Genomic DNA, 19830 nt, shown 5'->3' with positions numbered 1-19830 from the left:
CCCAAAACCTCCAGGAGTTTTTTAACCCAGGATTGGCAACTCAAAATTGGGATGGGCGTATTCATACAGTGGTTGCGAGGATGAAATAGGGTTGCCAAGTCCCTCCACCATTGCAGCAGGGGACTGAGTGTGTACAGAATGATGACATCACACAGAAGTGACATCATGCCAGGGACATTCTAGGACTCAATAAAACTCTGGTACCATAGTGTTTTACTGCGATTCCTGGAGCATCATGCCAAGGTATCATAGAGTTTAGGAACCCCATGGCGCAGAGTGGTAAACTGCAGTACTACAGTCAAAACCTGAGTTCACAACCTGAGTTCGATTCTGGTGGAAGCTGGGTTCAGGTAGCTGGCTCAAGGTTGACTCAGCCTTCCATCCTTCCGAGGTTGGTAAAATGAGTACCCAGTTTGCTGGGGGGAAAGTGTAGGTGACTGGGGAAGGTAATGGCAAACCATCCTGTAAAAAGTCTGCCATGAAAACATCACGATGCGACATCACCCAGAGTCGGAAACGACAAGTGCTTGCACAGGGGACATAGAGTTTTACCACAATCCCTAGAGCTTCCCAGATGTGACGTCCCTGGCATGATTATGTCACTTTTGGGTGACATCATCACGCGGGGGACATCACATGGTGATGGGGTTCATTGGGAGCAGGGATCCCCCTGGTGGCCTGCTCCCTGCTGATGGGTTTGGGCCCCCCAGTCTGGGGGATCGCCCGCCCGCAGCGGGAACTTGGCAGCCCTAGGATGAAATACTAGAACTATTTTTAAAAAAATTGAACTAATTTCTTTCAAATTTGTAAGTTTATTGAAACATTAACTGAAAACCATCATGCAAGCTCAGAGTTAGCAATAAAGATAATATAAAACCAACTCCTGTTTTTCTTGTTTCCTGACCTAGCACGAATATGAGTTGAACGCTCCCTTTATGCCTTCTTTATCTTTCATAGGAGCGGGAACAGCTGCTGAAAGAGGGATTTTCCCAAAAGGCCAGTGAGATGCAAAACGAAATCCATCGTCTCAAGAAAGGGAACTACATTTCCAATTCCTCCACTGTGATGTCTGCCCTGGCCAAAACGCTCCATACTACGTTATTCCTGATAGGCCAAGGTCTTCAGTACATTTTTTTTTTATTTATATATACACACACACACACAGACACTGTGGCTAATAGCCACTGAGTGACCTCTGCTCCATATTTTTATCTAACCCCTTCTTGAAGGTGGCTATGCTTGTGGACGCCACCACCTCCTGTGGCAGTGAATTCCACATGTTAATCACCCTTTGGGTGAAGAAGTACTTCCTTTTATCCGTTTTAACCTGTCTGCTCAGCAATTTCATCGAATGCCCACGAGTTCTTGTATTGTGAGAAAGGGAGAAAAGTACTTCTTTCTCTACTTTCTCCATCCCATGCATTATCTTGTAAACTTCTATCATGTCACCCCTCAGTCGACGTTTCTCCAAGCTAAAGAGCCCTAAGCGTTTCAACCTTTCTTCATAGGGAAGGTGTTCCAGCCCTTTAATCATTTTAGTTGCCCTTTTCTGAACTTTCTCCAATGCTATAATATCCTTTTGGAGGTGCGGCGACCAGAACTGCACACAGTACTCCAAATGAGACCGCACCATCGATTTATACAGAGGCATTATGATACTGGCTGATTTGTTTTCAATTCCCTTCCTAATAATTCCCAGCATGGTGTTGGCCTTTTTTATTGCAAACGCACACTGTCTTGACATTTTCAGTGAATTATCTACCATGACCCCAAGATCTCTCTCTTGGTCTGTCTCTGCCAGTTCACACCCCATCAACTTGTATTTGTAGCTGGGATTCTTGGCCCCAATGTGCATTACTTTGCACTTGGCCACATTGAACCGCATCTGCCACGTTGACGCCCACTCACCCAGCCTCAACAGATCCCTTTGGAGTTCCTCACAATCCTCTCTGGTTCTCACCACCCTGAACAATTTAGTGTCATCCGCAAATTTGGCCACTTCACTGCTCACTCCCAACTCTAAATCATTTATGAACAAGTTAAAGAGGATGGGACCCAGTACCGAGCCCTGCGGCACTCCACTGCTTACCGTCCTCCACTGCGAAGACTGCCCATTTATACTCACTCTCTGCTTCCTATTACTCAGCCAGTTTTTGATCCACAAGAGGACCTGTCCTTTTACTCCATGACTCTCAAGCTTTCTAAGGAGCCTTTGATGAGGAACTTTATCAAAAGCTTTCTGGAAGTCAAGGTAAACAACATCTATCGGGTCTCCTTTGTCCACATGTTTGTTCACCCCCTCAAAGAAATGTAACAGGTTAGTGAGGCAAGATCTTCCCTTGCAGAACCCATGCTGAGTCTTCCTCAATAACCCGTGTTCATCAATGTGCCTACTCATTCTGTCCTTGATAATGGTTTCTACCAACTTTCCCGGTATTGAAGTCAGACTGACTGGCCTGTAATTTCCCGGATCTCCTCTGGAACCCTTTTTAAAGATGGGGGTGACATTTGCTACCTTCCAGTCCTCAGGAACGGAGGCAGATTTCAATGAAAGATTACAGATTTTTGTTAGAAGATCCACAAGTTCAACTTTGAGTTCTTTCAGAACTCTCGGATGTATGCCATCCGGACCCGGTGACTTATTAGTTTTTAATTTGTCTATTAGTTGTAGGACCTCCTCTTTTGTCACCTCAATCTGACTCAGGTCTTTCAACACCCCTTCCAATATTAGTGGTTCTGGGGCGGGCAAACACTTCTCATCTTCCACGGTGAAGACGGAGGCAAAAAATGCATTCAGCTTCTCAGCCATTTCCCCATCCTCCTTCAGTAATCCTTTTACCCCATGGTCATCCAAGGGCCCCACTGCTTCCCTGGCTGGTTTCCTACTTCTAATATATTTGAAGAAATTTTTATTGTTGGTCTTTATGTTTTTTGCAATATGCTCCTCATAGTCCCTTTTTGCCTGCCTGATCACAGTCTTGCATTTGATTTGCCACTGCCTGTGTTCCCTTTTATTAATCTCACTTGGACTGGTTTTCCACCGCTTAAAGGAGTCCTTCTTACCTTTTACAGCTTCCATTACTTTGTTTGTTAACCAAACTTCCATTACTTCCATCACTTCCATTACTTTGTTTGTTATCTGAAATTTATATCCCACCCTTCCCACTAGGTGGCTCAGGGCAGCTTACAACATGTAAAACTAACATAAAATATAAAATTAAGCATTAAAATTAACATTTTATAATTTATAGTTAAAAATCTAGGCAATTATTATATACATAAACATTAAAACATTAAAATCATACAGCGGTCTTAAAGCTACACTCAATTCAAGTGCAATTTCAGATTCAGTATTCGGTGTTCAGTATTCAGTGTTCAGCGCCAGTTAGTTGTGGGCCAGCCGAAAGAGGGCTGTCTTACAGGCCCTGCGGAATTGGGTAAAGTCCCGCAGGGCCCTTACCTCCTCCGGCAGCTGGTTCCACCAGGATGGGGCCATTATAGAGAAGGCCCTGTCCCTTGTAGCTTTCAAACGGGCTTCCTTTGGCCCGGGGACAACCAGGAGGTTTTGAGTTCCCGATCTCAGTGCTCGCTGGGGAATGTGTGGGAAGAGACGGTCCCTCAGGTAGGCAGGTCCTAGGCCATATAGGGCTTTAAAGGTAATAACCAGCACCTTGTACCGAACTCGGTAAGGTATTGGCAGCCAGTGCAGAGCCCGAAGTCCCGGCTGAATGTGCTCCCACCTTGGGAGCCCCAATAACAACCGGGCGGCGGCGTTCTGCACCAGCTGCAGTTTCTGGATTCGGCACAGGGGCAGCCCCATGTAGAGGGCATTGCAGTAGTCCAACCTCGAGGTGACCGTAGCATGGATCACCGTTGCTAGATCGTCGCGCTCCAGGAAGGGAGCCAGCTGCCTTGCCCGCCTAAGATGGAAAAATGCGGACTTGGCAGTGGCTGCTATCTGGGCCTCCATTGTTAAGGAGGGCTCCAGAAGTACCCCCAGGCTCCTGACTCTATGCGCCGCAATCAGCAGCGCACCGTCAAAAACCGGAAGGGGTATTTCCCTTCCCGGACCCCGACGGCCCAAGCAAAGGACCTCTGTCTTCGCCGGATTTAGCCTCAGCCCGCTCCACTTGAGCCACCCAGCCACAGCTTGTAATGCCCGGTCCAGATTTTGTGGGGCGCAGACCGGCCGGTCATCCATAAGTAGATAAAGCTGGGTGTCATCAGCATACTGGAGACAGCCCAGCCTGTACCTTCGGGCAATCTGGGCGAGGGGACGCATATAGATGTTAAATAACGTCACGGAAAGAACCGCACCCTGAGGCACCCCGCAATCAAGCGTGTGCCTACGGGACAGCTCATCCCCAATAGCGACCCTCTGTCCCCGACCTTCAAGGAAAGAGGAAAGCCATTGCAAGGCTAACCCCTGAATCCCCGCGTCGGCAAGGCGGCGGGCCAGCAACCGATGGTCGACCGTATCGAACGCTGCCGATAGGTCCAACAACATTGGGGCCGAGCCGCCCCAATCCAGATGCCGTTGCAGGTCATCTACTAGGGCGACCAGCACCGTCTCCGTCCCATGGCCCGGGCGAAAGCCGGACTGAAGGGGATCAAGAACGGAAGCGTCATCAGGAAAGTCTGTAGCTGCATCGCCACTGCCCTCTCAATGAGTTTGCCCAAAAAGGGCAAATTCGAGACCGGCCGATAATGTGCCAATTGGGCCGGGTCTTTAAGCTGTGTTGGAAATTGCCCTTCCATGAGCGATCTATTTATGATATCCCATACAGGATATCTAAGCTCCCTCTGGCAGGATTTAATAAGCCAGGAGGGGCACGGGTCCAATTTACAGGTTGTCGGGCGTGCAGATAAGAGGATCCTGTCAACTTCCTCCAGGCTGAGAGGGCTGAAACCATCCAGAACATAATCCGAAGACAGGCCCGGAGCCTCGGTTTCGCTAACTGCCTCCAATATGGCAGGGAGGTCGAGGCAGAGCGACGCGATCTTATCCGCAAAGAAGTTCGCAAAGGCCTCACAGCCAATCTCCAATTCTTTACAATTTGGTCTGCCCTGAGGCAGTGTTGTTAAACTCCGAATTATATTAAATAGTTGTGCCGGGCGCGATGTTGCGGACGCAATCTCAGCCGCAAAGTATGTTCTCTTTGCGGTTTTGATTGCCACCTCATAGGACTTCATAATCTCTCTATAAGGTGTTCGAGTCACTTCGTCTCGAGTACGCCGCCATTGCCTCCCTAGTCGTCTGAGTTCCCGTTTTAGTTGTCGCAACCCCTGGTTATACCAGGGTGTCGACTTCAAACGGGGGCGCAGAGGACGCCTAGGTGCGATTTCTTCGATAGCTCTGGAGAGTCTATCGTTCCAGGACTCCACCAGACCATCCAAGAAATCACCAGGGGGCCCGGAATCCCGCAGGGCCGTCAGGAACCGTTCCGGGTCCATCAGGCTCCGCGGGCGAGCTAAAATACGCTCTCCGCCTAAACAGGTTTGGGGCGGCACACCCATGCGAGCCTTAAGGGCATACTGATCCGACCACGGCACTGCTCTGGCAGTAATATCGTTCACTAAAACTCCCGCCGCGAAGACCAGGTCTAACATGTGCCCCGCCTGATGAGTGGGCGTTGTGACAACTTGGGAGAGTCCCAGTGTCGCCATGGATGACACCAAGTCCAAATGCTCTTAAGCTCTGAGAAGGCATTGGAGGACTCCAGTCAGTCAAGGAAATCAGAATCCAAAAAATAGTTGAGATGCAGGGAGGGATATCCAGAAGATGAGGAATGTTCTCTGAATGGTCTCAGCATCACTAAAACAAACCAGGATCACATTCAGAACACAGCAGCCTGGTCGCCCATCAGTGAAATGCATGAAGGGTGAAGATCAATGTAATCTTTAAATTGAAACACGAGCTTTTTTTCCTCTTAGCTTCGCAGTTTGCATGCAGCGTACATTTATCAAGTCTGATACTGAGCTATTCGTCTTCCCCTATGCTTCACAGCAATATCTGTGGGTGGCTGGAAGCTGCCCCAGCTGTTTCAGTAGATGCAGGTGTGCAGCCATGTTGGTCTGAAGCAATAGAGCAGGGGTGGCCAAACTGTGGCTCGGGAGCCACATGTGGCTCCTTCACACATATCGTGTGGCTCTTGAAGCCCCCACTGCCCAGAAAGTGGCTTGGAGATTTTATTTAAAATTAAAGTTGTTTTCTTTCCACCTCCCCTCCCTCTTCATCTATTTGCCTTCCTTCCTTCCTGTCTTGTGGTAAAGGAGATTGTGAGTCCCTCTGATACTAGGAGATTCAGAGTGGAGGGTGGGATATAAATCCAATTTCTTCTTCATCCATCTGATTGGCACCCCCCTCCCCCAGGGTGGTATCACAGTGACAGTGTCCACCTCTACAATGAGAGCCAGTTTGGTGTAGTGGTTAAGTGTGCGGACTCTTATCTGGGAGATTCCTCACTCCTCCACTTACATTTGCTGGAATGGCCTTGGATTAGGCATAGCTCTTGCAGGAGTTGTCCTTGAAAGGGCAGCTGCAATGAGGAAGGAAGGTAAAGGAGATTGTGAATCACTCTGATACGCGGAGATTCAGAGTGGAGGTGTCAAGTCTGTCTATAACTCTGGCTCAACCATTGAGCATTCTGGGTAAAACCAAAGTATAACCAAATGCTGCTAGCACACCCTCTCCCTACCCCCCTCCTTTCCTGTAGAGAGTATCCTTGCTTTGAAATGGAAATATGTGAAAGTCTTATCTGTGCCTTCTCATTCCTGGCTCACGGAAGGGAGGCAGGAGCCTACAATGATCAAGGCCATGCAGGCCTAATCAACATGAGAATGACTCTGTAACATCTATGTGTGAATGCTCCCTGCATAGTCCCCCCTCCTAAGGAATCCTTTTGAAGTATCCCTTATATGCAATGTATCTACAGTATATTCTTTAGTCTTTTCAATCCTTGGCTCAGGCCACAAGTATCAGTATCAATAAAGTAGTTTCTTTGTATCAACAACAACTCGTTATTGAATCTGCCGACTTGACAGGAGGGTGGGATATAAATCCAATATCTTTTTCTTCCATCTGACAGGCACCACTGCCCCCACCCGCAAGGTGGTATCGCAATCGGAAATTTGACCGCCATCTTTTTAAACTGCATTGTTATCATGAATTCCATTGTACCATGTATTGTTTTAGGATGTTGTGCACCACCCTGAGCCCTATCTGGAGAATGGGTGGTATAAAAATAGAATGTAATAAATGCATACATACATCTGAAGCATCATGTCTACACTGATCTGCTTCTACCATCCCTCTTCATCATATTAAGTAAAAAAATGAAAGCTTGGGGGGGGGGGGGACACACAGTTTCCAAATGGCTCTGTGGGTTGGGCAGTTGGGCAAGTACTAGTCATCCTGGGCACTAGCCAATCAGTGTTGTCCACAGACAACTTTTGCTGTGAACTTTTGGTGTATTAATGTGCACCAAAGATTTACAGAAGAGCTAGATCATCAGATCTTGGAAACTAAGCAGGTGAGTATTTAAGAATATAAGAACGTCAGAGAAGCCATGTTGGATCAGGCCAATGGCCCATCCAGTCCAACATTCTGTGTCACACAGTGGCTAAAAAAACTATCAGGCCATCAGGAGGTCCATCAGTGGGGCCTGTCAAGCATGCTATTTCTAAATGTTGTTTCTATATGTGCTTAGTAAACAGGCCAGAGCTAAAGCAGAGCATCACCTTTGTCTTTTCCCCTTTCTTCTTCCCTCTCCCCTCTCTCCCTTCCCATGGATGTATAATAAATCCATCTGGACCCAGGAAGTTTAGAGTAACCTTGCATTAACAGTGTAGAATGCCTCTCCTCCAGATTCACACAGCCAGGTCTTATCAGCTTCCAGAGAATATGTGAGAAAGGGAGATGTTTTTATTAGCTAACATTCCTTACTCATAAAAGAGATACTAGTGAGTAGCCTTTGAACCCGCAACACAATTTGCATCTTTATGTTATTCTTTTGAAGTTATCTGTAACCAAGCCTTTTGAAGTTTGCATATAAGATACTATTCAATACTATGTATGCCATTACTTCCAAGGAGTCCGTCCTTGCAGCAAGCTATGGAGTTTTACAATAAAACAAGTTTTGATTAAAGAACAAAAGCTTGATTATTGCAAAATATCGATGCTTGACAGGGCCAGGACAAACTTTGCTGAGCGCAAAAGCAGATCTGGGGTAATCAATGGGGAGTGTATCAGATGGGTAGGAAGGGCAGCATCTGTGAGGATTTGGACGGGAGACGATCAAGGAAGACCCTGCAGAGGAAGATGATGGCAAACCACTTCTTGCCTTGAAAACTCTACAAGGTTGCCATAAGTCGGCTGCGACGATGGCACTTCTCACCACGCCTGTGCAGAATGCCATGGGAGAGCTTCCATGCAGGCCGTGCTATTTTGCATGTTCCAGGGCAGACTGGACCTTTAACTTAACAACCAAGGTCCTAGAGACCAGACGAACCAGCTGGCCCCTGTGTGCTGGCAGTGCTGGTTGGGCAAACTTCTATCCACTGGCCGTGGCTCAGTTCCACTGCCAGCCCCACTAGGGCTGCTTGGCACTGCTTGCTGCAGGCAGCTTGAATGTTGTGCTTTCCCACTTTAGTCAGAAGCACACATGAAGTCGCTTATACTGAATCAGAGCATCGTTCCATCAGGGTCAGTATTTAGTATTTACTCTGCTGTGGTGTTCAGTTTTGGGCACCATTTTGTATTCTAAACCCCACCAGCTATATGTAGCTCTGCTTGCTGTACATCATTCCTCGTCTGGATATAGGATATAGACAAGCTGGAACGGGTCCAGAGGAGGGCGACGAAGATGGTGAGGGGTCTGGAGACCAAGTCCTATGAGGAAAGGTTGAAGGAGCTGGGGATGTTCAGCCTGGAGAGGAGGTGGCTGAGAGGTGATAGGACCACCATATTGAAGGGCTGTCATATAAAGGATGGTATGGAATTGTTTTATGTGGCCCCAGAAGGTAGGACCAGAACGAATGAAATTAAATCAGAAGAGTTTCCGGCTCAACATTAGGAAGAACTTCCTCCCTGTTAGAGCGGTTCTTCAGTGGAACAGACTTCCTCGGGAGGTGGTGGGCTCTCCTTCCTTGGAGGTTTTTAAACAGAGGCTAGATGGCCATCTGACAGCAATGAAGATCCTGTGAATTTAGGGGGAGGCGTTTGTGAGTTTCCTGCATTGTGCAGGGGGCTGGACTCGATGACCCTGGAGGTCCCTTCCAACTCTATGATTCTAGATGCAGGTGGGCAGCTGTGTTAGTCTGAAGCAGTAGAACAGGCACCTTTAAGACCAACAAAGTTTTATTCAGAACGTAAGCTTTCATGTGCATGCACACTTCTTCAGACGAGGAATGATGTACAGCAAGCAGAGCTACATGCAGCTGGTGGGGTTTAGAATACAAAGTGGTACAAAGTTAAAATCCAATAGCGCGCCACCTGCTTGCCCTTTCCCCCCCATTTGCTGTGACTAAAACGAAGTGTTTTAGTTGCAGGGAGTGGGGGGAGGGGGCGAGCGGAGCGCCGCGGCCGGCCGGAGAGGGCTAGCGGTGGCTGTGGCAGTGGGAGGGGGGGAGTGCTTGCCTGGGGCGCTGGAGGGGGGAGAGCCCAATTAGCCACCTCCCAGCGCCCTAGACAACCACCTAGTTTGCCTAGTGGGCGAGCCAGCCCTGGCCATATCCATGTTGGAGCAAGAATCTACATAAACCCAGTCTGACAGCCACAGTATGACAGCTGGTGATCTAGCTGCCAGGCTAGGTCACAGTGACCTGATCAGCAGACCGGCTTGAGCCGGCAGAAGCCAAGTGATGCAATCTGCTGAGTCAGCACGGCCAGGATTGGCTGCTTGGACTATATATGATCTGTGTGTGCATCACACAGGTCTCTCCCTGTGAGATGGTGGTTAGGCGAAGCACTTTGTCCGTGGAGGTGATATTGTATAGACTGCACAAGAGAGCACTTGTTGTGTATATATGTTAATACACCTTTTGGCACTAGTTGCACGTGTCTGCCTGATTTTCTTTCCTGAAGCCCTGTGTCGGGCAAGTCATCTCCCTCACTCTGCTACTCCCGCTCCGACAGGGTTATGGGCCCAGGGCGCTTCCGCTGCGCGGAGGAGAGAGTTGAGAGTTGAGCTGACTGTGAGTTTGGAAAGAGCCGGAGGCGAGGAACGCCGGTGAAGGACACAGAAGCACCACCGTTCTCTGTTTGAGAGCCAGAGGGACGTCGGCAGCCAGCCGTGAGGAGGAGTCGGCACGATGGCTCAGCAACAGCTTGGAGTAGCCGTTGAGAAGCTCACCTCAGCCAACTACGCGGTGTGGAGCCTGAGAATGCAACACTACCTCAAGCGTGAAGGGCAATGGCTGTTCGTGAGTAACCCCCCTGCTGACTTATCTCCTGCCGAGACTGTGTTATCGGATAAGGCACTGGCCAACATAGCGCTATCTATAGGAGATGACCAGCTGGTTTATGTGCGAGGGCAGGACACTCCCAAGGCTGCCTGGGACGCGTTGAGTGCGGTGCATGTTAGCACCACTGCTGGTTCCCTCATGGCCTTGACAAGGAGGATGTTCCGCACCGTTATGCCGGCTGGAGGGTGTGTGAAAGATCACATCAAACGGCTAACGGACTGTTTCGTTGAGCTGGAGGCAAGAGGCAAGACTGTAGCTCCAGACGACAGAGTGTACATTTTGCTGTCGTCGTTGCCACCTGAGTACACTCCCCTGATAACTTCTCTGGAGACGGTGGACGTAGCGACCCTGACCATGGAATACGTCTGTGCCCACCTGCTTGACTTCCAAGAGAGAATTGCGGCCGTGAGCTGTCCGGGGGTGTCGGCCGGGCAGCGTGCTGTTATCGGTGTGTCCGGGAAGACAGCCAAGAATGAGCCAGCTTCTGCTGCTGGCAGGCGTCCGAAGGTGGAGGAAGTGGAGCCGACTGCGTTCGCAGTCCGTCGCTGCTATGGATGCGGGTCGTCGCAGCACCTGCTCCGAGCTTGCCCTGAGAGGGAGAAGAGGCGGGGGCGTGTGCGGCGAGAGCGGAGGACCGCCAGCCCGTGTGAGGAAGCAACCCGGCTGGTCACGTCTGCAGTAGAGAGCACAGGGTCTGCTTGGATTTTAGACTCCGGGGCAACGAGCCATCTCTGCTGCGAGAAGGAGTTGTTGAAAAACATTGACAGTCCTGAGCATAAGTATGTGAGATTGGCTGATGGGACCACTGCCAATTCTGTTTGCTCAGGCAATGTGGAATTTCCTGCACTGAAATGTATGTTGCAAAATGTGTTGTATGTACCCTCACTGCAGTCTAACCTGTTGAGTGTTAGCACACTGTTTGACCAGGGATACCAGGTGAGATTTGAGAAAACCTGCTGCAAAATCCTGGGAGGTGGGGGAAAGTTGCTTGTGACAGGAAAGAGGGAAGGTAAACTGTATGTGGTCCAGAGTGATTGTGCCCAGGTGGCTCAGGTGTCGAATGAGCCTGTGCACAATAATTGTATACATTTGCTCCATAGGAGACTTGGGCACTGCGGATTTAGGGCGTTAAAGAAAACCCTGGAGCTTGTGCCTAGTTTGAAAGTAAATCCTTGCAAATGTTACTTGGATTGCCAGGTCTGCAAGAAGACCAAAAGCAAGGCGTGTGCTGTTGCTAAAGAAAGCTCAAGGGAAAGCACACGAGCCCTGGAACTAGTCCATTTAGACGTTATTGGCCCATTGCCAAAGAGTCTGTCGGGGAGGAGATACTGCTTGGTGGCCACCGACGACCACACGAGGTACGCGTGGGTTTTCACCATGGTGCATAAGTCTGAGGTGTATAAGACATTCACCAAGTGGGTCAAAGCAGTGGAGAGACAATTAGGGGTTAATCTCCTGGCTGTACAAACCGACAGAGGGGGGGAATTCTTATCTAACCAGATGAAACGTTGGCTGGAGAACAAGGGCATCGCCCACCGTCTGACGAACCCGGCAACGCCCCGAGAAAATGGGCATGGGGCTGTATTGCAGAATGTGATGTATTGCATGTTAGAGGATGCACAACTGCCAATGACCTATTGGGCAGAAACCATACATGCAGCTGTTTTTTTGCAAAATAGGGTTTGGTGTAATACTGTGAAAAATGTGCCTTACAGGTTACTGTTGAACAAGACCCCAGATTTGAGTTCTTTAAAAGTCTTTGGGTCACGGGCTCGGGTTGGCATCCACTCCACGAGTAGCGGGGAGGGGGATGTCCGGGCAGAGAGCCTAATTTTTCTGGGCTACAAGCCAAGGGCCAGGTGTTATCGTTTCTGCAATAGCAAAAGCAAGATAACACTTAGTCAGAGTGCCCAGTTCAATGAAGAAAGCAGCTGGCCAAGGTTGCACTCCTTGCAGAAACAATTTGTCCTGCTGCCAAGTAGCGATAACGATGTTGGAGCGCAGCCCAGAACTCCAGCCCAGGAGGTGGCACCCAGTGGGGCTGGAGAAGGTGAGCCGAATGCCGGCACAGAGCCTGACGAGCAGAGTCAGGAGGCAGAGCCTCAAATGCAGGAACTGGAGGTAAAGTGTGAGAGTCAGGAGGTTCAACACCCAATTACAGGGGCAGAGCAACCAGCCCAGGAGGTGGGAACAGAGCAACCCGAAGAAGACAAAGCTGGTCCAAGCACAGGGCCACGGGTGTCTGCCAGGTCCACCAAAGGCCAACGTCCCGCTAGGTACAAGTGTCCCTATGTCACTCTGACTGTCAATCCAGACCCACCCGGATTTGAGGAAATGTTAAAAGAAAAGGCTAAGAAATGGAAAGCCTGGGTGGCAGAGTGCGAGGCAAGGGAGAAGGAGGCTGAAGCCAAGCGTCTGAAAGAGCTGGCTGAACAGGAACACGATGATGTGTTTTACAATCATGATGAGTTCCTGAACGAATTCCGGAAAGGGTTCCGAGCTACGTAAATATGAACTGTAATGTTGCTGGTGGACATGTATGTAAACTGTGTAAAGTGTTTTGGTGCACTGGGTTTAAATAGATTAGGAGGTGTGTTGGAGCAAGAATCTACATAAACCCAGTCTGACAGCCACAGTATGACAGCTGGTGATCTAGCTGCCAGGCTAGGTCACAGTGACCTGATCAGCAGACCGGCTTGAGCCGGCAGAAGCCAAGTGATGCAATCTGCTGAGTCAGCACGGCCAGGATTGGCTGCTTGGACTATATATGATCTGTGTGTGCATCACACAGGTCTCTCCCTGTGAGATGGTGGTTAGGCGAAGCACTTTGTCCGTGGAGGTGATATTGTATAGACTGCACAAGAGAGCACTTGTTGTGTATATATGTTAATACACCTTTTGGCACTAGTTGCACGTGTCTGCCTGATTTTCTTTCCTGAAGCCCTGTGTCGGGCAAGTCATCTCCCTCACTCTGCTACTCCCGCTCCGACAATCCACTCCCCTAGGTAGGGAACTGCATGTCAGCCCCACATACTAAATCCTTTCACCCGGAAAACGACATTTCTCTCTCTGAAATTCCTCCTTTAGTCTCCAATGTTCTACCTAACTATTCCTTTGAATTGCAAAGGGCTTTCTACAGCAAGAACAGCACAGTATTCTCACAGATGCTGCCCTTCCTACCCATCTGATACACTCCCCGCGGATTACCCCAGATCCGCTTTCATGCTCAGCAAAGTTTGTCTGGGTAATTTCTCACCAAATCCTTCATTTCCCAGGAACGGAAAGTGACTGATGATGGGAAAGATAGGCAAGCCAGCATTTGCTTCTATGCAAACTCCTGCGTGACGCAAGATGTCAGCATCCTTTGCAAACTCATCAGTTTGAATTAAGTACTCAGGAGGGTCTTTTTCAAAAAATGCAAATTTGTTGTAAACCTGAAGATGCGGCAGTTGCGGGAGGAATAGCGCCACGTTCACGGCTGAGTGACCATCCTGCGCATCGCATGGCAATGAGTCCCTTTCATGGTCGCTCAGCGATGGTAACAAGAGTCAGACAGTTTATGAGTCAAACATCTTTCTTTTCCCCCCACGGAGGGCAGCATGAGGTGTGTTTTAAAAGGAGGCTGAGGCCGTATGGATCTGCCCTGGGAACTGTAAAGAGATAATGGACTGATTTAATTGGCTTGTGGAATCCATGCACTTGTTTGTACGCCGGGAAAAATTAACAAGGTTCTCAGTGCATTTCCAGAATGCTTGCAGGATGGCCAACTGATGATAAAAAACCAGCCTGGCCTGCTCTTGTACAGTTATGAGAAGCTTCATTAGCTGAAATTAGCCAGAGCAGTTCTGCCCAACATGAAGGCAAATGTTGTTTTCTGTCATTGTCTTCAGGTAGGCTTCCCAATCCCCAGGTCCCAGAGGGGGATCCCCCGGTTTTACAGGCTTCCCCCCTCCCCCAGCCAGCTGGCCGGCGGGGGAAGCTCCACCCCCACAGCCATTATGCACCTCCATGAACGATTCCCATAGGGAATGATGGGGAATTGATCTGTGGGTATCAGGGGCTCTGAGGGGGCTGTTTTTTGAGCTAGAGGCGCCAAATTTTCAGTATAGCATCTAGTGCCTCTCCCCAAAATACCCCCTAACTTTCAAAAGGATTGGACCAAGGGGTCCAATTCTATGAGCCCCAAAAGAAGGTGCCCCTATCCATTATTTTCTACGGAAGGAAGACATTTTAAAAGGTGTGCTGTCCCTTTAAATGTGATGGCCAGAACTCCCTCTGGAGTTTAATTATGCTTGCCACACCCTTGCTCCTGGCTCCACCCCAATGTCTCCTGGCTCCACCCGCAAAGTCCCCAGACATTTCTTGGATTGGACTTGGCAACCCTATCTTCAGGGCAAGTTGCTGTTAAATGCACGGGTTTATGAAGTAGCTGCAAAGCTGGAGGCTTTGGTCAGGCAAAAAGTGCTCACTTCCCCTGTTCTTCTTGATAGCAAGAGGTGATCCCTGATTCTCAAGTATTTTTTCTCCAAAAATGTTTTGGCCAGGAGAGAATAATTTTTAAACAATAATTACTTCCCTAACCCTCTCCCTATTGTAAAGGGGAGAGGCAGTATGTGTGTTAATACTCAATAACAACAGTGCCAAAGTATGAACTTTGCTGTTTTTTGGTATAGTGGTTAAATGCACAGACTCTTGTCTGTGAGAACTGGGTTTGATTCCCCACTCCTCCGCTTGCAGCTGCTGGAATGGCCTTGGGTCAGCCATAGCTCTAGCAGAGTTGTCCTTGAAAGGGCAGCTTCTGGGAGAGCTCTCTCAGCTGCACCCACCTCACAGGGTGTCTGTTGTGGGGGAAGAAGATAAAGGAGATTGTAAGCCACTCTGAGACTCTGATTCAGAGAGAAGGGTGGGGAATAAATATATGGTATTATTGTTATTATTATTATTATTATTATTATTTGCCTTTGCCATAAAACTAGATTTATAGCACGACATTAAGGCAGCACAGTTTGTGTGTCCATTTGTGTTTTAAGTGCCTCTGATTCAGTTCATGCCAATTCGGGGCCAGGTTGTTTAATTTTTAGGGAATCACCACTGCAGTTCTGTCTTTCAGTGTGGGGCTGCCAACTCCAAGTTAAAAGAACTCCTGGAGATTCAGGGGGTGGAGCATGGGGAGGGAGGGGTCTGGAGAGCAGAAGGACCTCAACAGGATTTGATGCTGTGAAGTCCATGTGCCAACATAGCCATTTTCGCCAGAGGAACTGATTTATTTGGTCTGGAAATCAGTTGGAATTCTGGGAGATCTAGTTGCCTGCTCATCCTCAGCCCCACATAGCCTCACTATTTATTTTTTTCTACTCTTCCAGTCCTTTCACCAAGCAAAAAGGATTTTGAGATCTAGGTAGCAGAAATACCTAGGGGAAGTGGGCATTCTATGCCTTGTTTTGTTGATAAATATTTGCCTAGTTCATTTTCCTTGCCGGGTTTCCAAGCAGACCCGAACAAGCTTTTCCCGAAGAGGGAGCCAGCTGTCCTGCACTGCCCTCTAGTGCACAGAGCCTAGATGGCATTTAATTATCAATGGCAATAATTGGAAATTGTACTGCCTTTTTATCAGATTGCAGATAGCTGCTTTCAGGCATTTGAATGCTTACTGTCTTCCTTCAGTCCTGTTCCTTTTACGTCATATGGAACAGATGGGGACTGAGAGCCAATGAAGTAAAATGGGGGCGTGTGAAATGAGCAAATTTTCCAACTGCATCTGGGTTTCTGCCTATTTTCGAGTCCTCCTCCAAGTCTCTTCCCAGTGCCCTGTCCAAAACCCTCAAAAGCAGATGGAGAGCTAGATTTGGCCTGCTGTTCCACTGAGCTGGTCGTAATAAGCCCAGGACCCAGTAAGGCTGCCAACCTCCAGGTAGCGTCCAGGTAGATTTCCTAGCATTACAATTGACCGAAATCAGTTCCCCTGGAGAAAATGGCTGCTTTGGCTGTATACTGAGATCTATGGCTGTATACTGAGATCCCTCCCCAGGGTTTGCTCCCAAATCTCCAGGAATTTTCAAGCCCAGAGTTGGCAGTGGGGCTGGGTCATAACCAGTGTTCCCTCTAAGCATAGTTAGCGTGAGCTGGCTCACAGTTTTTTAGCCTCCAGCTCACACATTTTTGCCTCAGGAAGGATGGCCCCAGAGCAAACTAGTTTATGCAGTTGCCAAATGGCTCGCTCAGAACTTGAATGCCAGTGGCTCACAAAGCGGAATTTTTGCTCACGAGACTCCACAGCTTAGAGGGAACACTGGTCATAATTTGCCCATCACTTGAGATAAAGCCAGGGTCTCCAGCCTTTATCAGCCTGTAGGGACCTTTGGAATTCTGAAACAGTGTGGTGGGCTCAGCCACAAAATGGCTGCCCCAGGAGGCAAAGTCAGGCACAAAATGGCTGCCACAGCTTATCTTCAGTCACACGTTGAGGATCCTTGCACTGTGGTGGCAGTTGCTGCCGAAGCGATATTTTTTAAAGTCAGAAGACATACTGGTGATAAACCCCACCTAGCTCTGTCCGCTTTCTTTCTAAAGGCACCAGAAAAGTTGTCAGTGGGTGCCATGACTCCTATGTGCACTGTTGTAAATGTCCCCCTTTGGCTGTGGGTTCTCAGGTAAGAGTACTCACTCAGGCACCCGTTTTCAGGCCCATTCAGCAGAGACAAGCTGGCTCAAAACACCAATCGTTTGCAAGGAGACAACATCAGCCATTATTTGCAAGGAGACAACTCCAACAGCAACAACCTCAGCTAACATGCAAAGATTGGAAACTGAAACTACAGCTCCAACCAATAGGACCAAACCAAGTCACACAGATATTAGAGGAGGAGCAGACTATCCAATTACATACATACAATATACCACAACCCTGTTGGGGACCCCTGGATTAAAGTGTAGATGTGTATGGGAGTAGGGTTCTAATCCCTGCCATAATCTTGAATCCTACTGGGGTGATCTTGGACCAGTCACCTTTTCTCTCTCTATCCTACTTTTCCAGATTCTGAGGATTAAATGGAAAGGGAAGAGAGAGTCACAAATCCCATCCTGAACTTTTTGGAAGAAAGCAGATTTTTTTAAAAAAATCAAGGGAATAAATTGCAAAGTAGTTTGTCAGTGCAACACACACACCCGCCGCTGCCTTATAATTACAAGAAGTACATCTCTTGCTAACACAGTTGCCCTCACTGCAGACTGGCCATTGTGTGGTCTACATCTCTGAGATTCATTTGTGTCCCTTGAGGGGGACACCTGCTGCAATACCAGGCTTCTGCTAGTGGGGTATGTGGCTGTGAACTTGTTACTCCCTTCTACTCAATGGAGGGAAGGAATGAAGGACGATGACGACTGTTAGAGGCCTCAGAGAAATTGCCGGCACAGCTGTCCAGAGAACAGTGTGGATCAGACCTCCCCGCTCCCCGTCTCAGTTCCTACTTCTGACAAGCAGCTGAGAATTAACAGTTTGTTACGCCGCAGCAGCTGCTGTTACATTACATACTGTCATAGCGTTGCAGCTTATGACTGATTTATTCGGAAGTGTTTCTGTACCGCTTTCCTGCAGCTCAACGCCATCGACGACAGTTAAACCCCCAACTTAACGTTCAATTAAAATGAATTGATTATTTGATTAGTCTACAGCTAAACCAGGTGAGGAAAATAATGTACTTTGAAGCCCTTTCTAAAGGTGGGAGGGTCACATACGACTCCCAATGTCAAGGAATGGCCAGTGTGGTGTAGCGGTTAAGAGCGATAGGCTCTAATTTGGAGAACTGGGTTTGATTCCCCACTCCTTCACATGAAGCCAACTGGGTGATGTTGCGTCTGTCATTGTGCCCTCAGAGTTCTCATAGCCCCACCTTCCTCACAAGATGTCTGTTGTGGGGAGAGAAAAGAAAGGCAATTGTAAGTCACTCTGAGACTCCTTTAGGTAGTGAAAAGCAAGGTATAAAAATCAGCTCTTCTTCTTCTGTTCCATAACGCTGAGGTGATCTTTACATTGCTTCTGGTGACTACAGTTCTTACTTCCTGAACTGTTAGAAGAAGAAGAAGAATGCAGATTTATACCCTGCCCTTCTCTCTGAATCAGAGACAGAGTGGCTTACAATCTCCTTTATCTTCTTCCCTCACAACAGACACCCTGTGAGGTGGGTGGGGCTGAGAGAGCTTTCAAAGAAGCTGCCCTTTCAAGGACAACTACTGCAAAGGTAGGCTTGCCAATCCCCAGGTCCCAGTGGGGGATCTTCCGCTTTCCCAGGCTGCTTCCCACCCCCAGTCAGCTGGCTGGCGGGGGAAACCCCGCCCCCAGAGGACCATGTGCCTTTCCACCTCTGGAGGCTTCAGTCTCCCATTGGAAAGGCTTCTTCTTGGGATGGTGTGTCTGTGTTACCTTGAAGAAGCTGGCAGCAATTCGTGAGTAGAGATGCCAATCCCTCGCTTCAGAGTTGCCAGAAACGGGGGGGGGGGGGAGGAGGAGGGAAACGTCTGCTGAGCACTTCATTATTCCCTATGTGGAGATCGATTCTCATAGGGTATAATGGGGAATTGATCTGGAGGTTTCAGGGACTCTGGGGGAGCTGTTTTTTGAGGTAGAGGCACCAAATTTTCAGTATAGTATCTAGTGCCTCTCCCCAAAGTACCCCCCAAGTTTCAAAACGATTGGACCTGGGGGTCCAATTCTATGAGCCCCAAAAGAAGGTGCCCCTATCCTTCATTATTTCCTTTGGAGGGAAGGTTTTTAAAAAGGTGTGCTGTCACTTTAAATGTGATGGCCAAAACTCCCTTGTAGTTCAATTATGCTTGTCACACGCTTGTTCCTGGTTCTGCCCCCAATGTCTCCTGGCTCCGCCCCCAAAGTCTCCTGGCTCCACCCCCAAAGTCCCTAGATATTTCTTGAATTGGACTTGGCCACCCTATGCAAGAGCTATTGCTAACCCAAGGCCATTCCAGCAGCTGCAAGCAGAGGAGTGGGGAATTAAACCCAGTTCTCCCAGATAAGAGTCCATGCACTTAACCACTACACCAAATTGGCTCACCAAACTGGATTTATACCCTGCCCTTTACTAACCAAAGGAGCCTCAGAGAGACTTACAATCTTCTTTCCCTTCTCCTCCCCACATCAGACACCCTTTGAGGCAGGTGGGTCTGAGAGAGCTCTGACAGAAACTGCTCTTAAAAGGAACAGCTCTGAGAGAACTTGTGACTGACTCAAGGTCGCATCAGCATCAGCAGGTGCACGTGGAGGAGTGGGGAATCAAACCCGGTTCTCCCAGATAAAAGTCCGTGCACCCAACCACTACACCAAACTGGCTCTTTCTGGAATGGTGGTGGTGGCGA

General features: G+C 48.7%; 1 protein-coding gene across 1 annotated transcript in view; it reads left to right on the top strand.

Annotated features, from left to right (window-relative positions):
• The window catches only part of LOC132585859 (guanylate-binding protein 1-like), a 32408-nt gene extending 14326 nt beyond the window's left edge, over positions 1–18082 (top strand). Inside the window, exons 10-12 of the mRNA XM_060257735.1 lie at positions 958–1124; positions 16246–16375; positions 18059–18082. Coding sequence (XP_060113718.1) covers positions 958–1124; positions 16246–16375; positions 18059–18082 — 321 coding nt within the window. The remainder of the gene's footprint in view (positions 1–957; positions 1125–16245; positions 16376–18058) is intronic.
• Positions 18083–19830: the final 1748 nt, after the last annotated feature.

This window comes from Heteronotia binoei, chromosome 17 (assembly GCF_032191835.1).
Source record: "Heteronotia binoei isolate CCM8104 ecotype False Entrance Well chromosome 17, APGP_CSIRO_Hbin_v1, whole genome shotgun sequence".
Classification (NCBI taxonomy): domain Eukaryota; kingdom Metazoa; phylum Chordata; class Lepidosauria; order Squamata; family Gekkonidae; genus Heteronotia; species Heteronotia binoei.
This window is presented reverse-complemented; position numbering and strand designations above follow the sequence as displayed.